Source organism: Eurypyga helias, unplaced genomic scaffold (assembly GCF_000690775.1).
Source record: "Eurypyga helias isolate BGI_N326 unplaced genomic scaffold, ASM69077v1 scaffold13028, whole genome shotgun sequence".
Taxonomy (NCBI): Eukaryota; Metazoa; Chordata; class Aves; order Eurypygiformes; family Eurypygidae; genus Eurypyga; species Eurypyga helias.
This window is the reverse complement of record NW_010267875.1, coordinates 8,801-30,274: the sequence shown is the minus strand read 5'-3', so window position 1 is coordinate 30,274 and position 21,474 is coordinate 8,801. Positions and strand designations below refer to the sequence as shown.

At 39.0% G+C, this 21,474-nt stretch overlaps 1 protein-coding gene across 1 annotated transcript; it reads left to right on the top strand.

Moving 5' to 3' along the window:
• Nucleotides 1-752: 752 nt before the first annotated feature.
• Nucleotides 753-18,711, top strand: WDR48 (WD repeat domain 48; the record flags this gene model as incomplete). Its single annotated transcript, XM_010157579.1, has 18 exons — nt 753-893; nt 1,218-1,296; nt 1,577-1,659; nt 1,765-1,894; nt 5,040-5,128; nt 6,025-6,126; nt 6,498-6,722; nt 8,074-8,148; nt 9,047-9,149; nt 9,450-9,547; nt 11,292-11,399; nt 11,785-11,881; nt 12,377-12,472; nt 14,436-14,541; nt 15,978-16,065; nt 16,606-16,682; nt 17,747-17,939; nt 18,538-18,711. Coding segments are annotated over 18 exons (1,971 nt in total), but the record flags the coding sequence as incomplete, so codon positions are not given.
• Nucleotides 18,712-21,474: the final 2,763 nt, after the last annotated feature.

The window sequence follows — 21,474 nt, the reverse complement described above, 5'->3', positions numbered from 1 at the left end:
TGCAGTTAGCGGAGTGAAAAATTGCTGTCAGATCTCTAGCCCAAGATGGCTACTTGAAACGGTTTTCAAAACACTGGTACTTATGTCTTTAAATTATTTCTGCTGTGGGCAGGTTGGATTATACCAAGCCTAAAATGTTACCTTGTTGTTCTGATTATATATTGCAGAGTCTGGGAAGAGGTATAGCTGGCAGCAGCCCCTCCTTTTCTCGAAGCGTGAGGGCTTTCCATATTGTAACGCCTAAACGCTGTGATCAGGAGAGATGCAGTACGGTGCAGATGGGGTAGCTTTGAGGAAATTACAGTGCCCTATAATAGTGTTTACTGAACAGTAATAATGGAGTGTGCGGTAGCCTTTGCAGTATGTCTCCTTAAATCTCCTTTTCTGAGTACAATAAAATAACCTATACACACCAGTATCTAATACAGAAAGAAACTAAAGGAATAATTAGGAAAAAAGGAGTTGAACTAAAGATTCTTTGGATCTAATCTTGAGTTGTAATGATTAAATAATCCTTTGGGCTCCAGTTCTAGCACTGCTGATACCTTCTTTCTGAATCTAACCCATTTTTTTTGAGGGGGAGTGAAATGACTGAGGTGGTGTTGGTAACTCTCCGAGAGACCTATTTAATGCTTGTAAAGCTCATAGTATTTTCTATCCAAGAACCTCACAAAGATGAAATTAGGTGTTAAGATTTTATGGATAAGTCAATATCTTAATACCATACTTGGATTTGTGTAAATGCATTTTAGGTCTCCTATGTGATTAGAGATGAAGTGGAGAAGTATAACCGAAATGGGGTAAATGCACTTCAGCTGGATCCAGCATTAAACAGACTCTTCACAGCAGGTCGCGACTCTATTATAAGGATATGGAGTGTCAATCAGCACAAGGTGAGCCATGAGAGGATTCCTGAATCTACATCTACCTTTTGCCAAATTACCGTGCTGGTAAGCTGGCTACAGGTATACATCTGATACTGTTTTTTAACAGCTGCCAGTTACTATGATAGGAAGATCATTTTGATATGGCTCATACTGTGATAGCTGTACAGTCCTTTCACAAAAACGTTCTGGAACAGTGACTTCAAGCAACTTTGCATTGGGCAACATTTGATCCATTTGAAGGTTGAAGAAAATACCACCACAGGATCTGATAGTCACAATCCTTTCCATTTGTGATAAGTTCTTATAAACATTTTTTTTCTTAATTTGCAGCAAGACCCTTATATAGCGTCTATGGAACATCACACAGATTGGGTAAATGATATTGTGCTCTGCTGCAATGGTAAAACCTGTAAGTACTTAAATATTTGAAAACTACAGTATTCAGAAATTGTGTATAGAAGTATATTATTTGCTGCTTTAATTATTTCCATCTTTTCTTAGCATGTAAAATTAATTAGTGATGTGTATTATAAATTTGATGAATAGTGTAAGCGGATGTTTTAATGAAAATTTCAATCAGTATATGAGTGATTCTTTTAATCTTTGGAAAAGCAAATTAGAGTAGTATGAATATACTCTGAAGTAAGATATAAGCATTTAAAGTTTATTCTTTATTCTTTCCAATTCAGTGATATCTGCTTCTTCAGATACTACTGTTAAAGTGTGGAATGCACACAAGGGATTTTGCATGTCAACACTAAGGACACATAAGGTGAAAAACATTATCTGTGGATACTGTGTGTTTTCACTGACAATCTTTATCCTATATCTTAATATTTAAATGTTGTTGATTCATGTTATATTTACTTTGTTGTAGGATTATGTGAAAGCTTTAGCATATGCAAAAGATAAAGAACTGGTGGCATCTGCCGGGCTGGACAGACAGATATTCCTCTGGGATGTAAATACTCTAACAGCACTGACTGCCTCAAATAACACCGTAACAAGTAGGTACCTAGGAGGGGAGGTGATACAATGCAATTTATTCAGCAGCATAATCTGCAAGATCAATTTGAAACGATAGATACCTGTTTACATGTTAACACAAAACGTGAAAGAAATCTTAAGGTAGTTTTGGTGTGCAATCAGTCCATTTGTAGCATTATGTAATAGCTGAAAATGTAGAGCAGCCAACAGTCATGGCATTTAGAACAGAAGATGGGTCTCTTTGAACCTTTTCTCCTGAAATGTAATGTGCTGTATTCACTGAAGCTTGATAGAGCTTTACCTTGAGAGCTTTTTGTTGCTCAACTAACCTGTTACAGAAATTTTCCCTTAGGTTATTTCCCAGTGCATTTTCTGTGTATTATAATTTGAGTCTGGGGGTTTTTTTTGTTTATATCGGTGCTGCAAAAAATGCAGTACAGCTCCTAAAGCAGCACTTGGTATATCTATCAAATCTGTCTGTCAGAAGAATAAAATAAATAGATAAATTAGATTAAAACCAGGCAGATGAATACTAAGGACTAATTATGTGTAAACAGAGCATAGTAATGAGATCTTACTCCCTAGATATTAGAAAGGGAAACTGCCCGTAGATTCCACTTTTCAGGCTTAATCCCTAATGTTGTCATCATCATCTTTTAGGAAGTGATCACTCCTGTTTCTCTGTCCCAATAAAGGCATTATAGTAGATTATGAGATCTTTCCCCATAGAACAATCCCGACACTGCTTTCTTAGAATAGTCAGGAAAGAGCTGGTCAAGTTTGTCTTCTAGGAAGTGTGACACCACTCCTCAAGATTGTATTGGCTGTTTTACAATATATTTTTCCAGAAAAAGGTCTAGTTTGAGCACAGTGTGCTTTGCTGCTTATGATAGATTGGAAAAATAGTGTAAAAAGTGACTATCTCTTTCATTTTATACTTCGTTTGATACATTATTTTCTTGCTACACTGCAGCAGTTGAATTTTCTAAATAAGACTACTTGCTTCCTCATTCATAGGTTAGGAATGACTCATGAAAAGTCTACAAAGCTAAAATTTCGAATTAACACAACATGCTTTTAAGAAATTTCAGGGATATGTGAATAAAACTCAAGCATGTAGTTGTTTTGGTGTGGGTTTTTTGAGTAAGTTTTGGCTAATTCTGAAAGGTGTGTTAATTCTATATATCTGGTAGCTTCTAACACCAGAGATATATCTGGTGGGCAGAGTTGTCAGTTCTGCATTTGTTCTGACTTCAGGACTTTTTAATTCGAGTGTAGCATTATGTTGGTGTGCCTGTGGATGCTTCGAATGAGCTGTGTTACACTGCAGTATTGGGATGGCACACAACTGCACATAAATAAATAGATTTTACCTTATATTGCCCAGAAGCTGGTAACTGTTAAGTTATGAAATCTTCTGGTTGAACAGGGAGTCTTTGAAGGAAGAATTTATTTGCCAGCTCACAGGAAAACTCAGCCGGGGGATGGCGGGGCAGGAGCAGGAGAGGGAAAATCTCTTGAACACTGCAACAGCGATACAGAACCTACGTGATTCAAGTGAATCATAAATGGGAGGTGGGGAGTACTGAGGAGCTGATGCTTGTTTTGAGCCCAAGATCAAATGAAAGTGGAGACATTACCTCTAAGATGACAGAAATAAATTTGCATTTCTAGAGTTAGAACAGTAATGCTTCATAAGGAGGAGGAAGGGGAGAAGCCGAGGGAGAGGGGGGTGTTATTTTTCTTTCTTTGTAATGCTCCCAACTAACAGTGTTTCTGCTGTGAAGAACACTGTTTATGTCCTTAAAAAAGCTGGTTTCCTCAGTCCTTTCTAACAATAATGATTTTTTTTCAGCGTGCAAATGAAGACTGTTGTTGTTCATTAATTGCCTGTCTGTTTACAGGGAAGCAGTGTACACAAGCCAGCATTAAAAGGAAGCCTGTTTTTTTAAAGAGTCTCTCAGTCAGCATACCTGCAATTTAAATTAAGTGGAGAGATTTTGCTTTCCAGAGGTGGTCCCTTCCAGAGGAGGGTGGAGTTGAGCTTTGCTTCTGTTCTGGCATAAATTTTGCTTCTGTGCACTTAGTAACCCTATACACTATCCTTTCGTGAATGAATATGGTGGTTGAACAGTGTGCTGTCCTTTGCATTTTCAGTTCTGCTTTTTGCCTTCATCTCCAGAATACAGATTCTGGATAGTGGAAGACTTTTATTTCATTTTGGCTACAAATAATAGATTTCATTTGAAAGTTAATGTTTGGATAGCCATAGCTAGGTGTTAAGAGGATCCTGAAGTAAAGCTGCATAATTCTTCCACTGTGACAAAATGTTTATGATATTGGGTCACAAATACTGTGTTAGAAACTTATTTCCACTGTATTTATAAATCATTATGTAAAGTGTCACGTTTTTGCTGGCAATACAGTTTGTTGCTATTCTCAGCCTTTTTGGCATACTGATCGTTATGCTATTGAGGCTTGATGAAATGCCTAATGGTTCTCTCTGTGTATAGATGATGTTAATTTTCTGTGTCTCTGCTTTTCCCAGTTGAGGGATTGTACTATAATCTGCCCAAAAGTAGGCTGGATGGTACAGAATTCTTCAACTCTGATGGTAGTTGTGATGCTAAGGACTTGCAATATGGTTTTCACATCTATGCTCAAGGAACACATTCTGACACTGCAGTGTAAACGTCAGTAATGCATCTCCACTGAACTAAGAGAAAAGCCTTTAATATATGATTGTAGAATTTTACTGCTACTTGGCTTGAAATAAAATCTCTGCTCTTAAAACCAAATGCTACGTATTATAAGATCACGTAGAAGTACCATTCTCTAATAAAGTAGTTGAGCAAGAGTACCTTCATGGTCCTGGCACTGAATTGTGTTGCCAGAAGGGCACCAGGGTTGTAATGAGTGTAAGCCTGAGGGGTTATTTTGGTTTTATGCAGTGGTAGATTAAGAATTTGGATTGGGTTTTCCTAGCAGTATGCTGTCTGTAGTGTTCCTTTTTTTTTTTTTTTAAAGCAACTCTATATATGGGGTAGAGTGGCACTGTTTTCATGGATCAAAGGGTATTAAAATACCCTAAAATACTGGTTCTGAATGAATAAGCATGTTTTTCAACTGACAGCATGAAAACTGAAAATGTCAATTTTATTTTAGCTTCTTCCCTGAGTGGGAACAAAGACTCTATCTACAGCCTTGCAATGAATCAGATGGGAACAGTTATTGTATCAGGGTCCACTGAAAAGGTAAGCAAAAATCTGGTAAGGCTCATTCCAGTTCAGTCCAAAGTTTAGTACAAAGAGATGATTTTACTCCTTTTCAGTGTCATGTCTGTAGCAGCTTTTGTGTTTTTAACAGTGAGGGTAACCACTTTTTTTTTTTTCAAGTGAGAGTGTAAGTGTAGGATGCACTTGAGATGTGTATATATCCACATAGCTTTAATACACAGAAGAGGCAATCAGATCATCTCGTGTACCCCTCTCTCTATCAGACATCATTACATTTCACAAGAGCTCTGATTCTGGGAGGCACATTACTCAGATGTTTTTAAAAATTGAAGCAGTTGCCACAGGTAAGAAAGAAGCGGTGCCAGCAATTTGTAAGACCCTTGCAGGAGGTGGAAAATTAAGTGACCTAATGAAGTTAGGTCACAAGAGAAGTTAGTGTTCACAAGAGATAGCCCATGCATTTTGTTGTAAAAGAAGGTGAAACACCCTGAAGTCCCCTGTGAGGTTTTTTTTTTTTTTTATTTAATCGAACCTTGGCAGAATTTTATTTCCAAGTCAGTATAAAAATGAAAATAGGATAGACCGGCAACCATCTGAGAGGATTCTCAATCTTATTTATTTTAACCCACCTACACTATCCTGTTTCCAGTCACTTGCATTTTTTTAATTTCTTAAGTAGACAGAAAAAAGCCAGAACAAATGAAATTAAAATCAAGTGAAGAAATTCACATCTGATCATTAGAAGTGCACAAGATCTAGTTATGTTGGTCTTGTGATGAAGTATTTTTGGTGATGGATATCTCTGTGTTTGGAATAAGGGTCAGTTTATTCAGAACGGCTTAATTTTCTGTAGAGAAAATGCATTGGTGGGAAGAATGATGTTAATGCCAGTTATCCAATGTCTGTTTACATAGGTTCTAAGGGTGTGGGATCCGAGAACTTGTGCAAAGCTAATGAAACTCAAAGGGCACACGGACAATGTCAAAGCTTTGTTGTTGAACAGAGATGGCACCCAGGTATGTGCTTTAACTTGAGACAGGCATTTTGCAGAATGCAGAAACATCATCTGTCTCTTTCAGTGTAATTATTTTATGTCAGAGATTAAGGAGGTAGCTTAAGAAGTATTTTACAGATATTTAGTGTTCAAGGGAGGGAGGCAGGTGGGTGAAAGCTCTGTTTTTTTTACAGGTCCATCTAGATATGAAGGGGGTGGTTTGCATAGAAAGTCTGGAACCTGTGACTCGAGTTGTTAACTGCCAGTCTTCGTTTTGCACCGTCTTAATGGAAAAATATAACCATAAGAATTACGAAAACTCTTTATGGAAAAAAAAATTATTTTGAAACACTTCAATGCCTACTTGATTTAAGTATGATGGTTGTTGCTCAGTGTCTTTCAGGCAGCTCTGATGGGACTATCCGCCTGTGGTCCCTTGGGCAGCAGAGATGCATAGCCACATATCGAGTCCACGATGAAGGTGTTTGGGCTCTGCAGGTCAATGAAGCCTTCACTCATGTTTATTCAGGAGGAAGAGACAGGAAGATTTATTGTACAGATTTACGAAATCCTGATATCCGTGTGCTTATCTGTGAAGAAAAGGCACCGGTTCTCAAGGTAATTAAGGTTAATTCACAGAATGGTTGAGGTTGGAGGTGATCTTTGGTGTCTTCTGGTCCAATCCCCCTGCTCAGGCTGGGCCACCTAGAACTAGATTGCTCAGGATCGTGGCCAGACGGCTTTTGAATATCTTAGGTATGGAGACATGGCAACCTCTCTGGGCAACCTGTGCCAGTGCTCTGGCACCCTCACAGGATGAAAGTGTAATTGTCTTGCATGTTGTTTAATGAGATAGTGACTCGAGGTCAGATATATTGATATATTGAAGAATATGGAAGAATGTGTATTGAGTAACACGTGCTTACTACACTGAACCTTCAGTATATTTGCTCTGGCTCCTAAATTGCATCTGAAACTTAATTGTCTGAAGGACATAAATGCCCAGCAGCTACTTCATATGTGCAAATTCAAATGTTACTGAAATTGAATATGCTTCAGACATGAAAACTTGTTTTTACCAGGCTCTAGTACAGTTCTAAGAAACTAAACCGGCATGGCTGAGGCTTTAGTCAAAAATGGGTGTTTCTTAGCAGCAATATGTATGCACAGGACACTGTTAGAATATGTTGCATACTCATGGGAACAAGGAGTGAAATTTATTGTGGGTTTTTTGAACACCTAAACATGATATTTTCTTAACTGCAGAAAACTGCATGCAAACGGGATCTTTTGACGAGACTGCTTTTTTGGCTTTTTTTTTTTTGCTGTCTAAGTCTAGATGATGTGACCTTGAAAACATGTAGGTGTGTAAGGAGTGTGTGATTGAAACAGACACCAGTATATAAGCAATCTGGCCTTCCTTACGTGTGAACTCTGGCTTAGTATGTTCAGATAAAACCCTGAATAGACCAATGTAGTTTTGAAAAAGTCAGAATCTGGGAGATTTCAGTTCAAAATGGAAAAGATCAGAAGGGGTCTCTAATATCTTTGTTATTGTCCAAGAAATGTAACTGCAGAGCCAAACGTACAAAGTTCTGCTTTTTAATTAGTACAGGACTTCTTATATTCTCTTGTCAACGGTATGAAATACCTGAATGCAAAGTAATTCAGAAAATATGGCTTTTATCAAACTGTCCATCAGACAAGATTGCATCATGCTGGAGGCCACTTTAAATAGTGGTTGTTTAGACACATTTTATATACTTGTTGTCCATGTTCAGAATTTATTTTTTGAATATTTGAAACAATTTTTCTGGAGTTTCAAAAACTTTTCTGTAGTAAACTGAAAGCAGTGCTCTCTCTGAGACATATCCAAGTATGGGAGCAGGTCTACACAGAGCAAATATTAATTAAACAAAGGAAAATGAAATTAAGCATGCCTGAAAGTATCTGTGATTTCATTATTTAGATGGAACTTGATAGATCAGCTGATCCTCCTCCAGCACTTTGGGTTGCAACAACGAAATCCTCTGTGAATAAATGGGTAAGTGATATATTTTACACTCTGAATTCCATTAAGTAGTCATGGGTTTTGCAGTCTTTATTTGGGATCTGTTGGACTGTTGCTTGCAGTTCGACTGTGACTTGCTACGATCTGTAAGCTTTCTTTAAAAATATCATAAAATGCTGTAGTGGTTTAACCCCAGGCAGCAACTGAGCTGCTTGCTCACCCTCCCCCACAGCAGGTTGGGGGGAGAACTGGAAGTTCTCATGGGTTGAAATAAAAGACAGTTTAATGGGTAAAGCAAAAGCCGTGTGCACAAGCAAAGCAAAACAAGGAATTCATTCCCCACTTCCCATCCGGAGGCTGGTGTTCAGCCATCCCCAGGAAATCTGGGCTCCATCACACATAGTGGTTACTTGGTAAGACAAACCCCATCACTCCCAACATCCCCCCTTCCTCCTTCTTCCCCCAGCTTTATATGCTGACCATGATGCCATATGGGGTGGGGTATCCCTTGGGTCAGCTGTCCCAGCTGTGGCCCCTCCCAGGTTCTTGTGCACCCCCAGCCTCCTCTCGGGGCTGGTGTGAGGAGCAGAAAAGGCCTTGACTCTGTGTCAGCACTGCTCAGCAGCAACGAAAACATCCCTGTGTTATCAACAGTTTGCACCCCAAATCCAAAACACAGCCCCCTACCAGTTACTGTGGGGAAAATTAACTCTGTCCTAGCCAAAACCAGCACAACTGCTAATATTGAAATTAAGCAGAAGACATCAAGCTCTGCCTTTGCTATCTATTTATGCTGCTTTTAGAAATAAATTATCTTACTCAGAACTGGATGGATAACATCTGAATAGCAGCATGAACTGGCAGTTGTTACAGATAAAAGCAAAGTTTATAGACTATTTTGAATGTGTCATTATTTTGTTTCTTTTTTTAGACTTTGAAGGGAATTCATAATTTTAGAGCATCTGGAGATTATGATAATGATTGTACCAATCCTATACCACCTCTGTGTACACAGCCTGACCAGGTTATAAAAGGTAAACAGCTGTTTTCCAGAGTACCTTATAGAACCTGTTATCATTAGCAGAAGCGGTAGATCTTTAAGAACAGCTCAGGTTTTTTAGGTACTTGATACTGTGATTTCAGCTGAAACAAAAACAACATGGTTATCTATCTAGGGTTAGTTACGGTTGAAACAGTGTTTAAAACTTGGTGATATCAGTGTCTTACATAAAATAGTGAAACCAAAGAACATTCACACATGTTGCGTTATGCAGTTTAATGTAATATTAGGAAAAAAAATACTGTAGTGACCTTAATTCTTGTTTGTTTGCTAGGGGGTGCTAGTATTATTCAGTGCCACATTCTTAACGACAAGAGACACATACTGACCAAAGACACTAATAATAATGTGGCATACTGGGATGTCTTGAAGGTAAGTGTACAATTTTGGGTTAAGCATCTACTGTTGGATTATTAATTTTGTACTTTATATATATATTATTTTTAGTGAATGAGATTCCTAGGGTAGAAAGTCGACCTTCTGTCCCAAGACATAACATAAAGATTGCAGAAGGGATATTTCTGAACTTTTCTGCATCTTTGCCTTACGGGAGGTTGACATTTTCATTCACCTGAATTCCAGACCCTTGAATTCTCTCCTGAAAATGTTGCTTGTTTTGATTGAGTCTTGTTTCAAAGAGGGCTCCTAGAGGCCTCTGGGCATGTCTGCCCTGTACAGTGTGGAATAGCATCGGAAAGCGTAGGTGGCAAAAGTGAAACCTGTGCTTCAGGTGCTGCTACAAACGCACAGATCCCGAGTAAGCATGCTGACTAGCCTTCTGTTCTCTTGCCTCTCCTGTTAGTTGGCAAGACAGCAGGCGGGAAGGCAGGACTGGAAGGGAAGGTAGCAGAAGATAGCATGGCTCCAGCTTGATGCTACTTGCTCCTGGAGGAGAGAGACACTTGGCGTGGTGTTTCTTTATCTTGCTTTACCCAGTGATTGGTCAGAGGAGAGGGAAAAGAGTGCAGAGAGAAAGGACAGGAATCCCAGACCAGTGAGATGGTCAGCAATTTCTTCTGCAAAATCCTGTTTGAAATTCTACGTCTTGAACTGTGCAGTGCTCCAGCCAGGATTTGGTGATGAAGTGTGCTCAGCTGAATTACTGAGTTGCTCACTGGAGAGAGAAAGAAGGGAATTAAGTTGGAGAATGTAAATTTGTACAAAAAATTAGCTAGGTGACTTTTGTGGGAAAGTGAGAGCTTTTAATTCTTTCAGTTTACTGTTGGTATGTATTTACCACTAGATCTCAGGACCAAAGTCAAATGCTAATGTTAAACTGTACCCTCATTCAGTTCTCTTTCGTTCGGGTTTCAGAAGCATCTTTTAGTTGTTTAAATACATGTTCACGTCAGAGATGGGGATACTTGCCAGGTCACAGTGTCATCTTATGTGTAGGATCACTGCACTCTAAAGCTGAGACTCTTTATTGAGGGTGCTGGAAGAAAAGAGGGTGGTTTTCTTACCTTTAGCTACACCCTTTAGTGTAACTTTCCCTGGGTTTTGAGGAAATAAATCTTGCAAGGTTGCAATCCTTTGCTTAAAGCACGTGTTGCAGGTTTCAGGATGACTCTGCAAGTGGATTACATGAATTTGCCTGTTAATAGACTTACTCGAGGAACTTTTATTTTTAAAGTATAAAATAAAACAGAAAGAATTTGCACACAAATTCACTCGCTGCTGTTCCCATTGCAGTAGTTGAGCTGAATTTGTTGCTAGATTTGCAATAGATATTGGTGTTTGATTGTAGTGAAATATTGACACTGAGAGGCAGAAGGATGATGGAGGATGCTGGAATCCATCTATCTACTCAGTGATAGGGAAAATGTGTTTTATTAATGCGAAATAATGCTTCCATACCTCTCCACTGGCTTGATGCCACTACTTCAGAAATACATAGTAAGTAAAAAATAAAGATTACTTCACATGAACAGTTGTTCCATTTTTTTTGAGGAAAAATTGACCCTTTAACTGGTGTGTTTCTGAATGACAGTGATTGTGGAGAAATCATAAGCTGTAATTGTTCCAACGTATATGAGAGTCAGCTAAAAGATTTGAGGTGTTTATATGACTCAATACTCAAAATTTAAGAACTTGTGTACTTCTTTTTGGTGTGCAGGCATGTAAAGTTGAAGACCTTGGGAAAGTAGATTTTGAAGAAGAAATTAAGAAGAGATTTAAAATGGTGTATGTGCCAAACTGGTTCTCGGTAGACTTGAAAACTGGGGTGAGATACAACTCCTAAATCTGTTGCTCTAATGTCGTATTTCATGTGGTTTTATATACTGTTTGTTCAAAAAAGGTTTAGTATGTTATAATATTTTGCAGAAGGATCATCATTTATTTGAGGAGTTAGATTATTTTGAAGCAAACCAGCAGGTTTTACCTCAGTTCTTAATAATCTGAATAACAGATTTTTTTATTTTTCCTCATGGTATGGTCAGTTTACAAGACCAATTATTCACTGATACAGTTTGGTAAACGAAGTGTGCTATCACACATTTAGAAATTCTTTGTTTTTTATTGCCAGCTAACTATGAACACAATACATTTATAGACTTGTTTAATACATAACTATATCATTCCTCTTCTGGGTGGTCTTTTTCCAACAGATGTTGACAATTACTTTGGATGAAAGTGACTGCTTTGCAGCTTGGGTTTCAGCAAAGGATGCTGGATTTAGCAGTCCAGATGGATCTGATCCAAAACGTAAGTTTTAACTAATACTAGTGTTTTATTGAGACAAAAAGGCAGAATAAATTCCAGAATTTATGTTTCAAAGTATTCCAGTGCCACATGTGTCAGTTGCTGGTTGGATTTTAGAGCTTGTTTTCTTGAGATTAAATTCTGCAGGGAATTCTCCAGTGAGAATGTTTACTTTTTTCTGAAACATTTCAGTCATGTTCATGTTTTCTGTTTGACTTGGTTTTAAACCTTCAAGAAGCAAAAGGAAAAAATAACATTTTGAAACTTGGAAGAGAATGTTATAGCATGTGTGATCCAACAGTAGTGATTCTAAAATCAGCTTTGTAACATGTAGCTCTGAGGTGGTGATAAGCACATTTCTGTGCCCGTAAATAATTTGTCTTGAGAACAGAACTACTCAAATTTCTGGGAACATTTTCAGCTGTGGATAAAATGCAGAATGTTATGATGCTAATGGTTTTTGTGTAACTGAACTTCTACTTTGTTATGTCTTGACAGTAAACCTCGGAGGGCTTTTGCTGCAAGCACTTCTGGAGTATTGGCCTCGAACACATATCAATCCAATGGATGAAGAAGAAAATGAAATAAATCATGGTTAGTATTTTAGTATTTTCCTCTTTTGGGATTTTTGTATACATTCTGTTTATTTATATTTCTGTTTCTTTAACAGATACAACTTGATTTGCTGTCTTATAACTGTCTCTGTGCATTACAGACATGATGTGGTGACGAAAAACAATCACTGGCAAAACTTAAGGCTTGACTTGAAAAAGAAACAGCCTAGATAATAACAACAAAAAGCAATAGTTCAGTTATTCAACGTTATCCCTTATTCTTTTGACATAATTCCAGTTTGCTTCTAAGTATTATGAACAATATGAAATAAAAGAAAGGTTTATTGGGGAGAAGTATTAAGTAGGTATTAAAGTAATGCATGGGTTTGGTCTGTTCCAAACCACCTTAGAGTGGTATTTTAGGTAATGGTAAGTCTAATCAGGCGTGAGATAAAAAGCACAGCTATGCAAGATAGTGGCTGAATTTGGCAGAATAAAAGATTGGGTAATTCCTGAGTCTGAAATTAATTCTTCCCAGATCAAAGTTGACTGAAAAGTCTTCTCTTTGGCAATTAAGAAATTAGTCTCTCCAGATAATGCAATTAAGGAAGCTGTAGTTGAGCAGTATCTTGCCATTTTGTGACAAAGACTGTGCCAAGAGTTAGCTAATTTTTTCTTTCAGAAATGATCCCCATGGAGGGTTACAGCACTTGGCAGGCTTTTCTGGATGAAGTTAGTGATTCTCAGACTTTTATGTATTGGCAGTCTACAGCTTGAGAGCCAGAGAATGTATGAGGAGTGTAACACACAGGCTTTTGTATTGCTGAAACACTGATGCTGCACCGATTTCTGTGAATAGCTGTGGATTAGGGGAATGTTCAGAATATTCACTACAGAATTAGTCTTCATTTTCCCTTTCAAAAGTAACAGTTAAGAAGCTGACACAGTGACTTAAGAGGATAAAGTGTACATGTTGGACACTGAAATTTGTGTAGAGGCAGGAACTTAGATGTATCTGTATATATGTGCAGTATTGTTCCTCTCAGTTGTTATCAGAGGTGTAATGAAGAAATCTGTCCAGCTGTAGGATTTTTCACTTGCTCTAACTTCAGTATGATATTCATCCCTTATAAAAAAGAATAGATTTTCTTTTCTGGTTTCTTTGCTTGATATGATTTTTGACCTTTCTTTCAATACATGTGTTGCTGGTCAGAAAGCTAAGGAGTTACTCATCTCATGAGACTGGGCCATTTAAATTTCTCTTGTTGCTTGAATTCAACATCATGTTAAAATATAGTAATTAGATGCTGCAGCGTGAGATGATCATTCTCAAGTGAAAGGAAGGCATCTAAATACTTCTGTACTGTGTTTCAAGATAATCCGACAGATTAGAAGTTGCACTGTTAAAGAGGTGCATAAATAATGATTTTCCTTTATCCATCTGATGTGGCATCACATTCTTCAGGGTTTGAAGACCACGCTGCTATAACTATCTGGAAATAAGTTCAATTTATAATGCAGTAACTTCAAGGAAATGTGAGTCCGACCCTGTTTTGACATCTGGCAAATCCAGGCAGAAGAGCAAAGTTAATGTCCTTTGGAGTTCTGTACTGTCATTGCAGAGGGGAAAACTAGTCTTGTCTCAGCGGCATCTCTTTAGTTGATTTCTAATATCAATGTTGTCCAGTCTGAATCCTCAGAATTCTGTTAAGGAACTGGAGAAAACTAGTGGTCCAATTTTGGTTCATGAGCTTTATTTCCTTTTTTCTCAAAGGCTTTTGAAATAGGCCTTCCACAAGGCTGTATCGATCTAGTTACTCTGGTGTTCCTTCTTATATACTTGCCATGTGTTGCAAATGGGGAATTCCTTGGGTTTATGAAGTTCATGATTTTATTTTATGAAATACATCAGCTGTGGGTGGAGAAGACACTTTTTGGTCTATGTATACTCAGTTTTAAGGCCTAGTGCAGTCTTCACCATTGAGTATATTTTTTCCCAGCAGTGAATGGTGAGCAGGAGAACAGAGTCCAGAAGGGAAATGGATACTTTCAAGTGCCACCACATACACCAGTTATTTTTGGAGAGGCTGGAGGACGCACTTTGTTCAGGTATAAAACTCAGAAGTGTAAATTCAGTGGCTGTACAACTGCCTCCTTTGTGCAAGCAGAAACATTACCACATGCAATACTTGAGTCTGTTCTGTACTGTATATCCATGACATGCCCTTGACAGGCAAAATAAGTGGCTGTTGATGATGATTTTGCATTGTACAGCTCAGTATGTGAGCTTGAACTTAACAAGGTGTGGGGTTTTACAGCCAAGAGTTGTGTATTGCCCTTGGTAGTAGCTTTGACATCTTTTTTGAGTGCCTTCTTCCTGCAAACTGGTTGACTGAACTTTGTTTTAGAATGGAGTTGTGCTACTTAACATTCTTGTAGAACTTCTCTTACAGGTCTCTTGTGCTGGTCTCTTGAATGTTAACGACTCAGACAGGAGATACTACTCACTAAAGATTTGGATTCTGCTCCCAAAATTATAATTGATGACCAATTAGAAAGTCCTAAGTTCTGGCAGGTAGAAGCACAGGTTCTGTATTGTAATGTGAATATACTGATAGATCCTGATTACCCTTCCACTTCTTGTCATTCTAAGTTGAAAAGCCTAACTGTGACATATGGATCAGTCAGAGTGTAATAGTTCTGCAAAACGAATGCCAAACTTACAAATACCGTGAAGCATTTAATATTTACTGACATAGTAAATGAGTTTTAAATTGGCAGGGTAGAGGATGTTTTATTTGTTGTTCTTATTTCCCAGGCTGAATAGGCCCCAAAATCATTGGTCAGTAAAACAGGGTAACCGTTTTCAGCTTTGAAAACTGTTTTCTTCTGCGGTATCAATGTATTTACACTGTAGCTGGGGCTTAATGTTTGCATCCATTGCGTACTGGTGGGTCTCACGTGTTACAGAATGTTTTTCCCAGGAGAACACTGAAAAGACACTGTTGTGGGGAGCAGGCTGTGCTTGTTGGACCGAAAGGGTGGCTTGCAGGTCTCTCTGACAACATACTTATGTGGCTTTGTTTCACAATTGTACGTGCACGTTTCTTAACAGTGGTTTTGCTCTTTCTATTCCGTGCAGGCGTAGCAGATGCTTCACACCCAAAGCTCACTTTTCCCAAGCAGAAAAGGAATTGCTTTATGCTGGGTGCCTTTCCCCTTCCCCTGCCAGTTTCGTGCTTCAGCACAAACATGCCAACCACAAGCAAAGTAGCTTTGTTTTTAAATTTCTCTGTACTGTGTCCTATATTCTCCTGAGATACTTCTCCCTGTTTCCAGGGATCTGTCATCTTCCTGCAGCTACTTTTTCTGGTCTTCACAGAAAATACATGATCGCTCCCTCAATGAGTTTGACATGAAGGGCCAGCTAACCAAGCTCAAGCTTCCTGCCCATTCAGAGGGCAGGTCCTCCCCCAGGAGCTGTTTAGTGCCCATGACAGTGATTGTTTTCAAACACTGACAAAGGTTATCTCTGTATGTCACAGGTTGTTATGTCGGGATTCCGGTGGCGAGACTGAGTCTATGCTTCTTAATGAAACTGTGCCACAATGGGTAATTGACATCACTGTGGACGTAAGTATCACGTGTACAGATTCTGCTTTTTTGCTGTTCCTTGTTAAGTTGAACTACTTTTTGCTTTTAACTGTAGGGGGTCTGAAATGACATATTACACTTTTGCTCTGTTTGTACTTCAGTGGTCTCAAGGTCTGTGTTCAAGACTCTTTGAGACTTTATTTTTTCATGTGTCCAGTTATTTTTGCTCATTTTCTTTTGACAGAAAGAAAAAGAATTCAAAGCACTTTGGTATCATTTTTGTGGAGCTCAGGAACAGAGAATACTCTCCATATTGCTGCACTCTCAATACTATCAAATTTCCTGTGTACTAAATGATAATTTACATTCAGAAGCTAGCTGATAAGTGCATCGTCTAGATTGAAGCATCCCAGGAGTAGGAGTAATTTGGAATTTGGCTGCGGTGGTTTTGTCGATTTAAGGATCTCTCTTGGGTTTTGGTAATTAGGGGCTGAGTGTACTTCACATACCAGCTGGTGGAAATAGAAGCTGATAACAGTTCAGCCTAAATTAACACTTCTCACATTTGTTTCCTTCTAGAAAAATATGCCCAAATTCAATAAGATTCCCTTCTACCTCCAACCTCATTCATCATCAGGGGCAAAAACGCTAAAAAAGTAAGTAATGCATATTTGACTCAGAACTGCAGAAAGAGAATTGCAGGCCAAAAAAACCCCAAACACCCAAAAAAAATACCATGGTTTGCTGAGAATCATATTGTGCTTGCTGAATTTGGAAAAGTTTCTAGTTGTGTAAGCAGCATGGCCCTGCCGCATTGAATGATATCGGAGTATCTCACAGAACTGTAGGTTTCTTTTGGGTTCAGTGGGCAGTTGCTGAAGTTTATGCTAAGAAATGTGTAAGAAACTAACTAATGAAACTAGACTTTGTGTCTTTTGTGGTATTTAATGAGAGAACAAAGGAACTTAGATTGTTAGACTGTTCAGAACCACAGTTTTGTGTTTCCTATTGCTAACAGTGGTGGATAATAGCTTCTGAAAAGGAAAAGGTACAAAACCTGATGGTAGGGAGTGCAAGGAAGTCTGCCTATCACATGAGCTGTAACGGGGAGCTGTACAGGTTAGAAATGTGTGCAGGTCCTGGGATACGACGTCAGCATCGTGGACAGCATGCCTACCGTTTATCTGCAACAGTTTTTGGTATGTTCTGCGAATGCCTCATTCCTCTCTTAAGTCTCACTGAATTCTTCCCATCAGAGAACTTGTGCAAGAGGAGCTTCGTAGGCTTTTTGTGGAAAAACTGCTGCTGCTCATCACTTCAGAATGCCCTTCTGTTAACGCAGTAGGGCAAACAGCATATTCTGGCGTACCTCTTCTATTTATTCCATATCCTCTGTCCTCTTATTAATCCCTTTTTGTATTGAAAGGATGAGGGCTGCGTGCAGTACTCCAAGGTTTGATTTTTAGTTTGGTCTTTTGAGTATCTTACCACTTTCTGGGTCCCTTTTGCTGTGTGAATCTTTGGATAAGTAGCTGTTATGATCATGGTATTCTGGATGCTCGGGAAAATTAACTATTAAGTTTATATAATTTGCTATTAAGTTTATAATACAAAGACCTGATCTGTGTACTTGCATAGTTTGCTACAGATTAAGGTATTGGAAGATAAGAAGTGTAGTTTCTCAAGTTTTCTCCTGCCAAACTGTGCTTACCTTATATAGAGACCGACTGTCAGCAAGTGATATGCTTCAGGTGAGAAAAGTGATGGAACACGTGTATGAGAAAATCATAAACTTGGATAATGAGTCTCAGACAACCAGCTCTTCCAATAATGAAAAAGCAGGAGAACAAGAAAAAGAGGAGGACATTGCTGTGCTAGCAGAGGAGAAGATTGAACTTCTGTGCCAGGACCAGGTAAGTTACTTTAACCTGTGAACAAAAACGACACCTAGCAAGCAATCAGTTGTGAATTTCTGAATACTGAGCTTGAAATATACTCTAGATTATCTGTTACCTTGAAAACTAAGTCAAGGTTTTGACATGATGGTAACTTACTGTTGACACAAGTTCAGACAGCTGTAGATAGCCAGATCAAAGGGTTTCTGTAGTATCAGTCAGACCTGTTCAATTTGGCCTGACTAGCAGCCTTGAAAGGATTACTGACTCGTACTCAACAAGTGGCCTTGATATAATCCCATAGATTTCCATTTCTGAAATTATTGGAATGTTCTGAACTCCACATTTCTAGCAGAGTTTAAAATTTCTCTAAAATCATGAATTGTGTAGTAAGTGTTGTAAGTCCATGAAGAGTAAATACTGAGGAGTGGCTGTAGTATGAAGTTCAACTGCTGGAATGTTTCAGCCCCGTGCAGGTTTTCTTGCTGGTTGAAAAATCTGAGCCTTTGCACGGTTCATCTTCGATGCCAGTTCACACCCAACCAGAGTGTTTTCGCTATACGTTTCTGATGGTCCTGCAGATTTATGGAATACAAGATGAATTTTTACTGTTTAGGTTTTGGATCCGAATATGGACCTTCGGACATTGAAGAGCGGCGGCGATCTGACGCTTCATTATCGCCAGAAATCAACGTGAAGGGAGCGGCGCACCCCAGCGGTTACCTATTTACTTGACCACGCTGTACTGGTTCCAAGAGTAGTGCTATAGAAGCCCACTGAACCCCTAAGGTAGACGCGACTTCTAATGACTCAGTGTGGACGGAAAGTATACGTTTAATTGAAGTGACTAATAGATCTGTAATATAGAGGAAAAATATCTATATGGCTTAAACTAAAGTCTGTCCTCGTCTCAGCCGATGAGATGGGAAGCTCCCGAGTGGTTCGTGTTGTGTGAGGTGTACAGAGAGTGGAGGATAATCCAGTGCAGACTTTTGCTTCCTTCCTTTTCGCTTTTGTTTTTTTTCGGAACATAATATCCTCACCTGCTCACGCTTGATACGAAACCGTCTTGGCCATAGTAGTCGTTGCGTTCACGGTGTAATTCAGAACTGCACACGAGGTGTTCTAAGTACATTCCATTCATAAAATGCCTACGGTGATTTCTCACAGGTTACTCAAGACATTTCTACCACTTAAATCTGGAAAACCAACAGAAAGCAGGTATTGCATACTTGAAAGAATGGGCCTGTTGAATTGCAGGTGAAGGGTTCACATCAGCCCTGGTCTAATACTGCAGCTGGGTTGTTGCTTTAGAGAGCTGTCGGCCTGCCGAGTAAGAACACCAGGTCAGTGTTGTAGCAGGGTCAGTCCGGTGATGCTGTGCATCATAAGAGAGAGAACATGCTTTGCAGCAACTTAGAGATGGGTTTTTTATTAAATATAATACTTCCTGCGCTGTGTCCTGGGTGTTCTAAAGGCACGCTAGTCTAATTTTTGGTGACTGTGCTCCAAAACTATGTGATGTTTTGCTAACACTTCAGACCATTCTGAAAAAAACTTCCTGTGTTTACTGTTGGACTTTAGAAACTCCTCAGCAGATTTCATATTCATGATATAAAAATACTTACTCTTCTTTTCCCAAGTTTTATATGCAGTTGTTCTTTTGTTATAGATTTATGCGGATCTTCTTTTCACCGTTATTTCTAAGAATCTGTGACTGTCACAGTAGTCTTTTATAGAGTTTAACTTATTGGGGGGGAGGGGGTAAAGGCATTTCAGCTTTTCGTGAAGGGAAAACGCGGGGCTGTCCCAGAAAACCATTTGTAGCCAGAAAAAGTTGCAAATCCTCGTAACGCAGTTGTGTAAATGACTCTCGTCTGCAGCAGAAGCACAAGTGCCTTCCAAGGGCAGGGTAGCATTTGAGTTTCTTCAGGAGACATATGCTCTTGCCCTTCCTGTATCTTGCTATCAAGATTTAGGTTGAGGCCTAAAGAAAGTCCCAATAAATTCCATTACGGGGATTGTATTGGTCAAACAAAAAGTAAAGTATTTTTCATCGTATTTCATTTGAAAACAGTCACATCGTTCCATTCTGCACTCTTTGCCCTGCTTACCACCTTATTGCTTAAACAGCCAATGTGGTTCTCTTTTTAACAGTGTCTTTTGAGAGTCAGCTTCAGTTTTTAATCCTCGTTTCTGTGCATGCTGTTTGACACAGCTGTGCTATAACCACCCATTTTTAGCGATATTTGTGAATTAAATGGTTAAACAGAACTGTAGCTTTTCCTGATAAATTGTCCTGACTTGTATTTATTAGTAGCAAGAGTCTATGCTTGTTCCCATAGGCACTGTTTGGGGTTTTTTTCCTGGCTGTCTTGCTGTCCTGTTATAGGCACTGGAATTGCTCCCAGGAATTTGGTTGGAAATCAGCCAAGGGTGTAATTTTTCTTCCTTTTTTTTTTAATTTTTCTTCTTTCTAACCATCCCAAAACACAGTTTCAGGAAAGATTGTCAGAGGAGGCTGCAATGCCAGAAGGGTAAATGATGTTTCACAGTTGTATAGAATAAAAGGCTTTAGTTAAAATACTCACCCAGTTGTTTTGTGTATTGGATCAATTTAGCAATTTTGGCGCTTGGACCACTGACAGTGGTTGTACTGCAAAGGGTGTTGGAGGCACTGGAAGCCTCGAGGATGGAATGGCTGAAGGAATGTCAGTGCCTTAACAAAAAAACCCTAAAGCTGATTTGGTAAGAGGAGTGGAGATAAGAATTTAGCAGGCATGCAAGCCTTCAACTGCGAGCCCTGAGACAGGCTGGAGGAGGATGTGCTGGAGTAATGCTTGTCACAAGGGCAGCATGTGCTTTTGTGCTGACACCATGTAGCAGATGAGTAAAAACATCCCCCACTTGTTTGTGTTAAAGACCACCACGGACACGATCTCTGTCCCATCTATATGCTGCAGCTTCAAACCACACAGTGCTTCCTTTCCTGCACAAGCAGTTGTAGAGAAAGTCCGTGAGTGATTACAGAGAAAGGACTCAGAAACAAGAAAAATAAGTTTGCAGGGGAGCAATTACGAATAAAGACATCTTGGGGTAGGAAATGCCCCGAGAGTCACAGAAGTGTCTCACGAAGATGTACTGTCAGAGAAGCTTTCTATCCAGTCAAACATGTCTTTAATGCCATCAATCACACTGACAGAGTCACCACTGAGTGTCACCGTTCAGGCAGCAGGCCTTCATAAATACATTCAGAAGCATTTGTAGGCAAAGGTGAACTCCAGAACTTGATGTTTTACTAGTCTCCAACATGCTTCTGCACTAATTTCTCCATTAATTTAGTGATTTTGGACAGCATTCAAAGTTTGAACACACACCCATCTATTAAACAATGATTGGAAAAGAGAATAGGATATATAGTTCATAGGATTTCTTTTATAATATTGTCTACACTAACAAAATAGAGTAACCGTAATCCTTTCATGATGAGAAAAATACCCCAAGCTGTGGCACCACAACACATGGCAGTCTGCAAACAAAAGCAGCATCCACT